The sequence below is a fragment of the Salvelinus sp. IW2-2015 genome, unplaced genomic scaffold, assembly GCF_002910315.2.
Source record: "Salvelinus sp. IW2-2015 unplaced genomic scaffold, ASM291031v2 Un_scaffold1042, whole genome shotgun sequence".
NCBI classification, from domain to species: Eukaryota; Metazoa; Chordata; class Actinopteri; order Salmoniformes; family Salmonidae; genus Salvelinus; species Salvelinus sp. IW2-2015.
In genome coordinates this window covers 146,956-161,644 of record NW_019942699.1, presented here as the reverse complement: position 1 = coordinate 161,644, position 14,689 = coordinate 146,956, and the positions used below count along the sequence as shown (strand labels likewise).

The 14,689-nt window shown below is 39.3% G+C and overlaps 3 protein-coding genes across 6 annotated transcripts in view; 2 read left to right on the top strand and 1 right to left on the bottom strand.

Moving 5' to 3' along the window:
• Window positions 1–14,689, bottom strand: part of LOC112069533 (gelsolin-related protein of 125 kDa-like) — a 243,717-nt gene that overhangs the window by 187,292 nt on the left and 41,736 nt on the right. The window lies entirely within an intron of this gene.
• Window positions 1–14,689, top strand: part of LOC111979311 (uncharacterized) — a 141,014-nt gene that overhangs the window by 115,585 nt on the left and 10,740 nt on the right. The gene's annotated exons all lie outside the window — the stretch shown is intronic.
• Window positions 9,248–14,689, top strand: part of LOC112069530 (zinc finger protein 180-like) — a 16,182-nt gene continuing 10,740 nt past the window's right edge. The window contains exon 1 of the mRNA XM_024136869.2: window positions 9,248–9,889. Coding sequence (XP_023992637.2) covers window positions 9,538–9,889 — 352 coding nt within the window. The 5' untranslated portion in view covers window positions 9,248–9,537. The remainder of the gene's footprint in view (window positions 9,890–14,689) is intronic.

Below are 14,689 nucleotides of genomic sequence, written 5' to 3'. Positions count from 1 at the left end.
TTATTTAATAAATATTAACAGATAAATGGCATCGACATACAATTGAATGCAAAATAGAAGAACATATTGGAGAAAGCACTAGCCAATACAGTACTGCCATACAGTAACAGTACTGCCATACAGGCCTAATATCACATTTCAAGATATCTTTGTACACAAATTGTTCAATATTTTATCAGGCTGACTTGAAAGATTATACKCAACATTTTGATGCGTGGCAATACTGTGTTTGGATTCTGAAGGGCATTTATACAAAAGAGGTAGTCTAGACACTGTATTAATACCATTGTGCATTTGAATCCCATCTACATCTACCATCTAAGATATTAATTTCCCTCCACAAGGGGGCGTACATGTAACGTTTCCAAAATGGGATAGTATTGAACATGTAACGTTCCCAAAATGGGATAGTATTGTAACGACCCTGGGTTTATAAGCGCGGAAATCGACTCTACCCCACGAGCATGCTTTTGCGGTACAGTCGATAGCTCGCTGGACTTCGGGCTAGAAGGTCGAGGGTTCGAGACCTGCTCATAGGCGAAAATCCCAGGGGGGACGGGGGGGACACGACCCCCCCATCTTGGGAAAAATATGATTTGTCCCCCCCAATATATCACTGTAAACATAACTATGTAATATTAATAATACGCAATGAAAGCACTTGTGCTGATTATAGACACTTAATAGCGCGTTTTTAAGTTTCAAAAGATTGCGACCCCCCCCGCCCTTTGCCTCACAATGGTTTGATCCACTGCCAGTTCTTTAGCTGGCAAGGTAATAGAGGGTTCGTAGCTACTGTCCGAAAGGGACATGTACGTAACTGACGTGAGGTTAATCCAGTCAATCCATAGCAGGTCCATAGCAATGTTATTTATTTATTTTTATGTTGGCAGGGTTCACACACTAGCTGAATTTGCAGAGCTAGCGCGCAAACTAAAGCAAAACATAACTTCAATGCTAGTATACTTTCCATTTATGTGGCGTCGTCAAAAGATGGAATCTTTGCTATCGTGTTTATTCCAAGATCAGCTTGCAGCTGTAGTGCTTCGACGTCCCTGTGATAAGGTTAGGATAAACTGAAGTCAAAACTGAAGAGAAGAACTACACTCTCTTCTACACATTGTCTTAAATATATATAATGGTCTCTTGCAAGGATAAATTGTCGCTAGTGAACTTTTTTTATTTTATTTTATTTCACCTTTATTTACCAGGTAGCAAAGATTATAGCAAACACAGAAACGGAATTGGTGCTCGCTAGCTTTACCAATTCAGCTATTGTTGGAAGCAAGCCAATATGAAACAAACTATTAAAATGACAAAAGGTTGCAGCATGTGTTTGTGTAAATGTGTGTGTGTGCAGCTAGGCCAGCCAGCCAGGTAGAAAAATGGCAGAAAAAGTAAAGAAGACGGACATCAGAGTATTTGTCAGTACACCAAAACGCATAGTAAGAACTCTAGTAGCTAATATCTCAAGACTAGTTGATAAATGTTCATAAGAAGAAGTGAAATGCTAATGGAAATGTTTCACAATGATGTCATTAGGCAGAGCAGGCAACAGATGGCACAACGACAGCAGACTGGGGACAGATATGCAGGGACAGATTGGCAGAGACAGGGAGTCTCAGGTAAGTTTGTTAGTCTTTGTTTGGCAAACATTATGAAGGTTCTCAATTTTTTTGACTTGTAAATAGGGACATAATTGGAAATGCCATGGATCCACTCTCAACTTAAACTGGTGACTAAACTAAGATTTGTTTACGGCAATGGTATTGCTGTTGTGATTAATTGTGTAGTTTTGGGTACCGTAGTTGGAGTACGGCAAACACCTTATTTATTTTCTAGGAGACAGACTGTGAGTCAGTTAGGGTGGTGAAAGGGAAAGAGCCAGGGAGAGAGACTTGAGAGAAGTGTCAAAAGCCACGGCAGGACCAAGTGTCACCTTGTTGCCAGCAGCACCAGTATAGGGGACAGTGGCACAGCATTGTGTCCAGTTACCACAGTGATGGCACAAAACCATATCAGCCACACCCAAATTTATAGAACCGCAACTCTTGCCAACAGAGTGTTGACGTTTCAAGAGAGAGGTTTCGCGATTTCCCTGGCTACATTATAATCCATCAATAAAAGGAGTGTTGTGTTTTCACTGTAGCCAAGGGTTTTCAAGCCAGCCATCTTTTGGCAAAGAGCAGATGCTGCCTTCATTAGTGCAGGATTTAGGAACTGGAGAAAAGCCATTGAAAAATTCACAGCACATCAAACTGCCAAACCCACCGCCACTTTGTAATTGTAACAGCACACCAGCTAAATCCAATCAGTGTCCAGTTATCCAGCGCGTGGGGTAAACAGCAGGATGACGCAAGGCATTGCTTGATGAAAATTGTTAGTCGGTGCGGCATGTAGTAAGACAGGGACAAGCCTTTAGAGGCCACACGGATGACAGTGGGAATTTATACAGCTTTTGAAACTTAGGGCAGAAGAGGATGATCCCATTTTACTGAAGTGGTTAACAGAGCGTACCACAATGTACACAGGCCCCAAAGCACAGAATGAAATTCTGAACATCATGGCCAATAGTCATTCGAGGCATTGCAGCTGAGATTAGGTCTCTTCCTATTGTACAATTTTTCATTAATTGTTGATGGTACTCAAGATGTCTCTGGTGCTGAACAGGAGAATGTCTGTCTGCGTTATGTTGACCATGACCATGTCCTCACAAGGAGTTTTATTGGGCTATACAGGGTGTCGGAGACAACAGGCGAGGGATTGCGAAAGTGCAACGTGTTGTTGAGGAAACCCGCAAACATATGCTCGGTTCTTTTGTTCAGTAGTGTGTATAGCAGTGGTTCTCAACCTTTTTGGGGTACTGAACCCCTGCATATTTTGAGGCAAGGTTTTGAGCGGTCCTCAGGGACCTCCACCCCCTCTATATTATATGTAAACTTACTGGAAACCTTGTGGTACTGACTACATTCATTACACTTTTTTATTTCACGGACCCCTTGCAATTAGTCCATGGACCCCTGTTTGAGAACCCCTGGTTAATTGATATTTGTTCTTTTGTTTAGTAGTTTTCAGTACACTTACAAATTATTTATTTCATGTTATTTTATTTAAAATTGCATACTTTGTGCGACATACTTGTCCATAGCTGCTGTTTGAAGAGTTGAGACACTGACTGAAGGATATTTTTGTTGATTTATTTGGGTTTTTCATTGAAGTAGTTATTTTGCTTTTAGAACTGTACTTATTTTAAGCTTTTTGTTCTTGTAAAGATATTGTATTAGACTCAGGCCAGGTGCACATATTTAATGACTATATAAATGTATCGAAAAAGTCAAATTAAAAGGTCAATTCAATACGGAGACCAACTTTGTGATGGTTCTCAATGGAGATTCTTTTAGATGTGATCACACATGTTCATTGTATTTATGAAAACTACACCATACAGTGTACAGTACCATTGTCACCTACTGACCTTTGATATTGCTGGTTGTAAGTACGAATACCTGCATACATACTGGACTGGTAAGGAGCACTGCTATAATATTATTATTAGTAGATTATAATGATTTAAACATTTGAACAAGTTGGGAAAACCCTTCAGTTAACTACTGTACCTACAATTATCCAGTTGTAGGAATTATGGTTCCTCAATATACATTTAACATATAACGTTACTATGTGTTACAGCACTACTTTTGGGTGTCCCCTCAGGAATTGCTCTTGAGAAAATTTAATGTAATTGTCCTCAAGGTTGATATCAGATTTTCGCCACTGGACCTGCTTCCTGCTGTTTCATTCATTGGTGTCAGAAGTGATCGAACCTTGCATCCACGACAGTGCGTGTGCTTGGCGGTGAGCGCGTTCTCTGTAAGACGTAGAGTCGCAAGCTAGCGCGAGGACGCGCTCTTTGAAAGGAGGGGTAGTGTACTACCGCACGAGCATGCTTTTGCGGCACAGTCGATAGCGCGCTGGACTTCGGCTAGAGGGTCGAGGGTTCGGAGATCTGCTCCCTGCTGTTTCATTACAGTATTGTACATGTAAGTTATGCCCTTGTGTGTTAATAGTATTGCATGCTGTAGCAGGCTATATAAAGAGGAAGCCCTCCATTGACGATTCAGTTCGTTGTAACATCTCGTCTGGACAGGTCACGTCCTTAGTTAGTTTTAGTTACGTTAGCTAGTTCATTCTAAAAAGTGAGAACTGCTTTAGATTGGAAACTTACGTTAATGAGTGTAAAGCCATGTTGGCTTTATGGAAACGATATACAATATATCGGAGAAATAATATATGTTCAGGGAAATAATCCAAACCTAGTTTGCCTAGTTGGGACATAACGTTAGCTAGCTAGATAACGGTACTGTACTGTAGCTCATACAACGGACGGTCAAACCCGGCTTTCTAATATTTACGTTAATTAACTATAGTAACGTTATGGAAGCTATTCAGAAAACCAGAATTGTCTTCGTTATTCATTATTAGTATGTTATATTATAATAATAAATTATTTCGAGAGATATTCAGAGTCAAACATCAACCCAACTTAACCTTTTTAACTGTTGTCGCATCAAAACTTGTCACCGTCGTTTTCAGTTGTAATTGCGAGTTCCTGGAAGAAGTTCTGCAACAACGGAGTTCCTCGATGAACCCACCTTCTAACAAGTTTTTTGAAGAACCTTTTGGGGTGTTTTTCATTGACCAAGGACCCTACGGATCTTAGGGGATCTGAGAACAACTCAGTTGAACCCTTCATTTTTAGAGTGTAGTCGCTCTATTTACTCTCAGATTCAAACATGCTGATTAGCATCAACGATCAAGTCAGTTGCTGCTACTCCAATACAGTATGAGGTGAGACGGTGAACTGACGTTGAACCGGGCAGTCAGTCTGCTGCTGTCTAATACAGTATGAGGTGAGACGGTGAACTGACGTTGAACCGGGCAGTCAGCTGCTGCTGCTCCAAACAGTATGAGGTGAGACGGTGAACTGACGTTGAACCGGGCAGTCAGCTGCTGCTGCTCCATACAGTATGAGGTGAGACGGTGAACTGACGTTGAACCGGGCAGTCAGCTGCTGCTGCTCAATACAGTATGAGGTGAGATGTTGAACTGACTTGAACGGGCAGTCAGCAGCTGTCTCTCCAATACAGTATGAAGGTAGACGTAATCTGCGTTCAGAAGTCAGAACCCATCACTGCTATGTAAAAGAGACAGAAGACTGCACAATGGTCAATGCTATCCGGGATCCTTGGGACATCCCTACCTAAACCCTTCCTTAACCATTTTAATGTCAACTTCAACGGGCTAGAGACATCTCAGGATGTATCTCTACCTGAAAATACATTATCTAAGTGATTGATAGTTGGTATTCAGCAGTCATAAAGCCTTATTTACTTTAACCTCTAACGAGGATCCGGGATCCTCCTCATCAAAAAGCTGACTAGCATAGCCTAGCCTAACGCGACAGGGATATCATATAATATAATTTCATGAAATCACAAGTCCAATACAGCAATGAAAGATAAACATTGTGAATCCAGCATCATTTCTGATTTTTAAAATGTTTTACAGGGAAACACAATATATATTTATATTAGCTCACCAAATAGCCAAACACACAACGCAGTTTTCACCATGTTTCCACCGCATAGGTAGCTTTCAAAAACACAAATAGAGATAAAATTATCACTAACTTGAACAACTTCATCAGATGACAGTCTTATAACATCATGTTATACAATACTTTATGTTTTGTTTGAAATGTGCATATTTGAGTATAAATCGTAGTTTTACATTGCAGCCACCATCACAAATAGCACCAAAACAGCCAGAATAATTACAGAGAGCAACGTGAAATACATAAATACTAAAACATTTATGAAAAATACATGGTGTACAGCAAATGAAAGATAACATCTTGTGAATCCAACAATATTTCCGCTTTTTTAAGTGTTTTACAGGAAAACACAATTATATATATTTATTAGCTCACCACAATAGCCAAACAGACAATGCATTTATTCACCGCAACATAGCTTTCACAAAATCCAGAAATAGAGATAAATTAATCACTAACCTTTGGACAACTTCATCAGATGACAGTCTTATAACATCATGTTATACAATACATTTATGTTTTGTTCGAAAATTTGCATATTTAGAGCTACAAATCGTGGTTTTACATTGTGAATACGTAGCCAAATGCACCAAAATGTCCGAAGATATTTTGGACAAGTCACCTAATCTAACCAAAGAACTCATCATAAACTTTACTAAAAAAGACATGTTGTACAGCAAATGAAAGATACACTGGTTCTTAATGCAACCGCTGTGTTAGATTTTTAAAAATAACTTTAGTACAACATACAGCATGCAATATTGTGAGACAGCGCCCTACAATTCTCCGCCTTGTTGAGCAACATAAAACACAAAATACGAAATAACATCATAAATATTCTCTTACTTTTGATGATCTTCCATCAGAATGTTGTGCAAGGAGTCCTAGTTCCAGAATAAATTGTTGTTTGTTTGTTTAGAATGTCCATTTCTTCTGTCGAATTAGCAACTTTGGCTAGCCATGTGGAGGACACATGTCCAAGAAATGGTTGCGCTGGAACGAAAATTCCAAAAGTCCCAATAAACGTTGAATAAACTGGTCAAATAGGTTGAAAAATCCTACTTTATGATGTTTTTCTCATATGTATCCAATAAAATCAGAGTTCCCCTTTCCGCGTTCCCCTGTTCCCCTGTGCGCAGTTGAAAACTGACAAAAGAGCAGACCTGTCACTCAAAAGCTCTCATTCGGCCTCACATCAAGCTAGACACCCATTCAACTTCTACTGCCTGTTGACATCTAGTGGAAGCGTATGAAGTGCATACAGATCCATAAATATAAGCCAGTTGAATAGGCAGGCCTGACACAGAGCCCATTTTCAGAATTTTCACTTCCTATCTGGAAGTTTGCTGCCAAATGAGTTCTGTTTACTCACAGATATAATTCAAACAGTTTTAGAAACTTCAGAGTGTTTTCTATCCAATAGTAATAATAATATGCATATTGTATGATCTAGAACAGAGTACGAGGCCATTTAATTTGGGCACGATTTTTTCCCAAAGTGAAAACAGCGCCCCCTATTAAGAAGAAGTTTTAATGAACTACTAAAATAGTGATTTTGTCAGACAGCAGCTCTACACTTTATTGACTGACTGATCCATTCATCCTTCCATCCCTCCTCAGCCTTCCTTTCCTCTGAAGACTCAGTGAGGGTGGAGCTCAGTCAGGGAGCTGTTGAGGGACTGGTTAGGAAGAACACTTCTACAGCCAGAGAGGTGAGAGGTCACACATGGTTTAGATGGTGAATATTTATGTCCCCTTAGCGGTTCATCACGTCAGCAAAAGGGAATATGTTTATATACATTAGTGCAAATTGTCCACTGGTATTGGTGTAATTTCTCACCCCTTTTGGCTATATGAAAGTGCATTTCCCCTCAGGCACACACATTTGTTCTTTGTTATTACCCGAGCCGCTGCCTCTTCGCCCCTTTATCATCCACAAGGTACATTAAATCTGGGACCGAGAGACAGAATCTGTTTTTCAATCTCAAGGCCATCAGACTGTTAAATAGTCATCACTAACACAGAGAGGCTGCTGCCTACATACACAGACTTGAAATCATTGGCCACTTTAAGGAATGGAACACTAGTCACTTTAATAATGTTTACATATCTGGCATTACTCATCTCATATGTATATACTGTATTCTATCCTATTTTACTGTATCTTAGTCTATGTATTACTCATCTCATATGTATATACTGTATTATATCCTATTCTACTGTATCTTAGTCTATGCATTACTCATCTCATATGTATACTGTATTCTATTCTATCTTAGTCTATGCTGCTCTGACATCGCTCGTCCAAATATTTATATATTCTTAATTCCATTCCTTTAGATTGTGTATATTGTTAGAAATTACTTGTTAGATATTACTGGACTGTTGGAGCTAGAAACACAAGCATTTCGCTACTCCTGCAATAACACCTGCTAAACAAGTGTATGTGACAAATAAAATGTGATTTGATGTATATACATTTGAAGTCGGAAGTTTACATACACCTTAGCCAAATACATTTAAACTCAGTTTTTCACAATTCCTGACATTTAATCCTAGTAAAAAATCCCTGTTTTAGGTCAGTTAGGATCACCACTTCATTTTAAGAATGTGAAATGTCAGAATAATAGTAGAGAGACTGATTTATTTCAGCTTTTATTTCTTTCATCAGATTTCCAGTGGGTCAGAAGTTTACATACACTCAATTAGTATTAGCATTGCCTTTAAATTGTTTCACTTGGGTCAAACGTTTCAGGTAGCCTTCCAAAAGCTCCCCAATAAAGTTGGGTGAATTTTGGCCCATTCCTCCTGACAGAGCTGGTATAACTGAGTCAGGTTTGTAGGCCTCCTTGCTCGCACAAGCTTTTTCAGTTCTGCCCACAAATKTTCTATAGGATTGAGGTCAGGGCTTTGTGATGGCCATTCCAATACCTTGACTTTGTTGTCCTTAAGCCATTTTGCCACAACTTTGGAAGTATGCTTGGGGTCACTGTCCTTTTGGAAGACCCATTTGCGACCAAGCATTAACCAGTAAGGCTTTAACGTAACAAAATGTGAGCTAACAAAATACTGAGCTATATTGCGTGTAAAAATTATGGGAAAATATATTATTTTATACTAATACAATTGCTCAGATAAAGAGATTTAGTTTAACATGTAATTCTCAAAGGTATGGGGTCTGAATTATTACCACACACATGTTTTCAATACTCCAGCACTCCTTGGTAGGATAACGACACTGAAATGTTTTATGAGATTAGAGAACGTATTGGGTGGGATCTTAGACCATTCCTCCATACAGAATCTCTCCAGGTCCTTCATTTATTTTGTCTGCGCTTATGGACTGCCCTGTTCAATTCAAACCCCAGGTTTTCAATGGAGTTCAAGTCCGAGGACTGAGATCGCCATTGAAAATGTTGATTTTGTGCCCAATTAACCGTTTCTTTGTGGATGTTGATGTGTCTTGCTGGAAGATCCACTTATGGCCAAGTTTCAGCCTCCTAGCAGAGGTAACCTATTCATATTTAATGGRGAGAAAAAAACGTTTCCCTAAACTGCTTTATAATATTATAATACAATGAAGAGAAAAAATGTTTTCCCTCCTCAACTGCGTTTACTCACTCCAGACAGCAGATGGCGATATGTGTCTTTCAGGCGATGTTTCTAGTGTGACGTATAATCTAGTGGACGGAACGCTTCTTCAACAACTGCAGCCACCTCGGTAGCTCGCTAGCCAACAAAGTCGGAACATTCAAGTTCTTTAGACAATTTCGTGGTTTATTTGCCACTATGATTTAAACATACTTATGTGGGAACAACTAGCTACCCCATTTAATTTAATATTTACGTTGTAAGTCAACTAGCTGGCTGGTTAAGTTAGCACTCGTCTAGTCGCTAATGCTAACTAACTATTATCTCCGACCATGAGTTCACTAAGCTACTCTCCTCCTGCTAAAGACGAGGCGGTCTGCTGGACGGAGAAAGAAGCTCTCGTGAAAGAGGAGGAGGAAGAGGTGGCTATTACAATACAAAAACAAGTAGAGGGTGAGGCTGTTACAGTGAAAGAAGAAGAGAAAGACGCCTTCAGAGTGAAAGAGGAGGAGGAGGATGTTACAGTGAAAGAAGAGGAAGAAGATGCAGTTTTTGGAGTGGAGGATGAAGTGAAAGAAGATGAAGACGTTTTTGGAATGAAGGATGAAGAGGGGGAGATTACTGTCACATTAGAGGAGGACGAAGAAGAGAAGACTGGAGATCTGATTAACACCAGTAAATACAGTGAGTACTCTCTTAACAGGGACACAAACTCTGCAGTTGTTGAACACATGTTTGATTTTTAAAACGGCATTCTACACTTTAATATGTTTTTGCACTGTAGGAATTGTTCATGACTTCCTCCATTGATTTTTAAACTTTTCTTGTTGAAAAGTGATATATAAATACAGTAAAGTATAAACACACAAATTTTTTGTTTTTTTAACAACTGCAAACTAGAAGGAGTGAGTGATGTCATAGTAAGGTATTCAAGGAGTTGGCTTGATGGGAAGTCGTGATGTCATCCAATAGGCGACTGATCTTCATGTGAATTTTCATTATTCTTTTTAAAATCCTTCATGTTCTGTCAAGTTGGTTGTTGATCTAGAAATCCATTTTCWMGTCTTGCCATAGACTTTCAAGACGATTTAAGTCCAAACTGTAACTAGGCCACTCAGGAACATTCAATGTCATCTTGGTAAGCTCCTCCAGTGTAGATTTGGCCTTGTGGTTTAGGTTATTTTCCTGTTCGTACAGTTTCTTGTTTTCAAATCTCTGAAATGTACTCTACCTATGTAACATTTAGTGGCTCCTTATATTACGCTGGGAAAACTGTTTTCATTGGCACAGATCCTAAATAATTTCAGAGTTCACAAAATTAAATGGTTCAAACCTAGAGTCACCTTTATTGACAACATCCAAATGGATACTGTCATTAATGTGGTTCTTCAATAATTACACATAATTCTTAATACTGTAGCTATTTAGTTAGTCACATGTTCAACTATCATCAGCTGATCCAGGAAATCATTTTCTGAATGCCAGTCAAATGACAAACATCACGACATGCAACAACAACCAAAGTGCTTCTTCATTCATTACTCTGGTAAAGACAGTTATGCCGTGCTCCATGTTGGATCCAACATCCCTAACAAATTGGTGTTTATAATGTGTTATTGTCTGCTTGATTTACAGTAGGGTCTCGTTTGTCTGTTTGGACACAGAGATACTTAGCTCATAATGTGTAGAGAACTGTTCCTTGATGGATTGGCTATTGTACAACACACAGAGTTATTTTCCTTCATTCAGGACATTTAGAATGACAACCCATTACAGAGTAGCCTAGTGGGATTATTCACAAAATTATCTGGTGATCAGGTTATGAAATATCATGACAAAGACATTTTAGTTTCCATGTTTTACCTGAAATATTAAATGATATATAGTCCTCGGTCTATTTTGTTGTTAGGTGAAGTTATGTGTCCTACAGTAGGTCTATGTTAATTGTTAGGTGAAGTTATGGATCCTACAGTAGGTCTATGTTGTTGTGAGGTTATGTGTCCTACAGTCGGTCTATGTTATTGTTAGGAGAAGTTATGGGTCCTACAGTAGGTCTATGTTGTTGTTAGTTGAAGTTATGGATCCTACAGTAGGTCTATGTTGTTGTTGTTAGTTGAATTTATGGGTCCTACAGTAGGTCTATGTTATTGTTAGGTGAAGCGATGGTCACTACAGTAGAGATCGGATGTTGTATGTCTAGTTTGCAAGTTATGATTACCTACAGTAGGTCTAGTTGTTGTTGTTAGTTGAAGTATGTTGTCCTACAGTAGGTCTATGTTATTGTTGAGTGAAGTTATGGAGTGGCCTACAGTAGGTCTATGTTTGTTAGTGAAGTTATGGGTCTACAGTAGGTCTATGTTATGTTAGGTGAAGTTATGGGTCCTACGTAGGTCTACCTGTTCGTTTCAGTTGGAATTATGATCCTACAGTAGGTCTATGTTGTTGTTAGTTGAAGTTATGTGTCCTACATTAGGTCTATGTTATTGTTAGTTGAAGTTATGGGTGCTACAGTAGGTCTATGTTATTGTTAGGTGAAGTTATCGGTCCTACAGTAGGTCTGTTATTGTTAGGCAAGTTATGGGTCCTACAGTAGGTCTATGTTGTTGTTAGTTGAAGTTATGGGCCAATTTGCGTACACTTAGTTTACAAACGCTCATTGACAGGCTAGTAGCAAAGCTAGCCGAAGAGCGTTTTACTGTTGGAAGTGTTTTTTTAAGTATAAAGCAGGACATTCAAACGAGCCTAACRTTTATAATCCAATATAGTGTGAAATGTACTCATAAGCAACCTGGAAATGAAGGCTGTTTTTGCTGTCAGCCTATGAGAACTCCCCTAAATTCCCCCACTGTGGGGAATTAGTGAATAGACACAGAGCTTAATGTTTCCTTCACTAGCACCCCTGTCTTTCTCTGTAATTTTCAGAATACAYTGTGAAAAACCAAAATCTTTGCACTCCATTTTTGCTCCAGGCAGATATACTTCATCCATAACTAGTGGTTTCCTCATTAGCAGATATACTACATCCATAACTAGTGGTTTCCTCATTACCAGATATACTACATCCTTAACTAGCGGTTTCCTCATGACCAGATATACTACATCCATAACTAGTGGTTTCCTCATTAGCAGGTATACTACATCCATAACTAGCGGTTTCCTCATTACCAGATATACTACATCCATAACTAGTGGTTACCTCATTAGCATGGAGGAGTTTCTACAACCAGATACAGTGCCTTGTGAAATTGTTCATCCCCCTTGGCATTTTTCCTATTTTGTTGCATTACAACCTGTAATTTAAATGGATTTTTATTTGGATTTCATGAAATGGACATACATAAAATAGTCCAAATTGGTGAAGTGAAATGAAAAAAATAACTTGTTTAAAAAAAGTCTAAACAATAAAAGTGGTGCGTGCGTATGTATTCACCCCTTTGCTATGAAGCCCCTAAATATGATCTGGTGAAACCAATTATCTTTAGAAGTCACATAATTAGTTAGATTGCACACAGGTTAACTTTATTTAAATGTCACATAATCTCGGTATATATACACCTGTTCTGAAAGTGCCCAGATTCTGCAACACCACTAAGCAAGGGGCACCACCAAGCAAGCGGCACTATGAAGACCAAGGAGCTCTCCAAACAGGTCAGGGACAAAGTTGTAGAGAAGTACAGATCAGGGTTGGGTTATAAAAAAATGTCAGGAACTTCCCACGGAGCACCATTTAATTCATTATTAAAAAATGGAAAGAATATAGCACCACAACAAACTTGCCAAGAAAGGGCCGCCCACCAAAACTCACGGACCAGGCAAGGAGGGCATTGATCAGAGAGGCAACAAAGAGACCAAAGATAACCCTGAAGGAGCTGCAAAGCTCCACAGCGGAGATTGGAGTATCTGTCCATAGGACCACTTTAAGCCTACACTCCACAGAGCTGGGCTTTAAATAAGCAAACACGTTTGGTGTTCGCCAAAAGGCGTGTGGGAGACTACCCAAACATATGGAAGAAGGTACTCTGGCAGATGAGACTAAAATTGAGCTTTTTGCCCATCAAGAAAACGCTATGTCTGGCACAAACCCAACACCTCTCATCACCCAAGAACACCATCCCACAGTGAAGCATGGTGTTGGCAGCATCATGCGGTGGGGATGTTTTTCATCTGCAGGTACTGGGAAACTGGTCAGAATTGAAGGAATGATGGGTGGTGCTAAATACAGGGAAATTCTTAAAAACATCCTAAAGATTGATTCAATACATCGTTTGACATGTTTCTACTGACTGTTACGGAACTTTTTGACATTTCGTCTGCTTTTAGTGAACGCGCTTCGTGACTTTGGATTTGTTTACCAAACGCCTAACAAAAGTAGCTATTTGGACATAAATGATGGACATTACCGAACAAATCAAACATTTATTGTGGAACTGGGATTCCTGGGAGTGCATCAAAGGTAAGTGAATGGTAAGTGAATATTTATAATGTTATTTCTGACTTCTGTTGACTGCACAATATGGCTGATATATTTTTGTCTTGATTGGGCTCTGAGTGCCGACCTCAGATTATTGCATGGTTTGCTTTTTCCGTAAAGCTTTTTGAAATCTGACACAGCGGTTGCATTAACTTCTCTGGGATATGTGGGACGGTAGCGTCACACTTGGCCAGAAGCCACAAAAAAGAGACATGTTTTACATATAATTAAAGATACACTTGTTCTAATGCAACCGCTGTCAGATTTCAAAAAATCTTTACGTAAAAAGCACACCATGCAATAATCTGAGACGGCGCTCAGATAAAAACAAAATTTCTCCGCCATGTTGGAGTCAACACAAATACGAAATTACATCATAAATATTCCCTTACCTTTGATCATCTTTATCAGAATGCACTCCCAGGAATCCTAGTTCCACAATAAATCGTTGTTTTGTTCGATAATGTCCATTACTTATGTCTAAGTAGCTACTTTTGCTAGCATGTTTAGTGCACATGTCCAAACGCTCGCGCAGATGCAGGCAAACTCGGACGAAAACGTCAAAAAGTTAAATAACAGGTCGAATAAACTGGTCAAACTAAGTAGAGAATCAATCTTCAGGATGTTGTTATCATATATATCCAATAACGTTCCAACCGGAGCATTCCTTCATGCTCTGTAGAAGTTATGGAACGCAAGGCGATATCGTGAGGAAAGCGCATGACCAGGAACTGGCATTCTGCCAGACCAATGACTGAAACACCTCCCATCCGGCCCCACATCACACTAGAGGCTTCATTCCACGTTCTACAGACTGTTGACATCTAGTGGAAGGCGTAGGAAGTGCAAACAGATCCATATCTTACACGGAATTGAATCGGCGATGAGTTGAACATTGACCAGTCTCAAATTCTCACTTCCTATTTGGATTTTTTCTCAGGTTTTCCCTGCCATATGAGTTCTGTTATACTCACAGACATCATTCAAACAGTTTTAGAAACTTCAGAATGTTT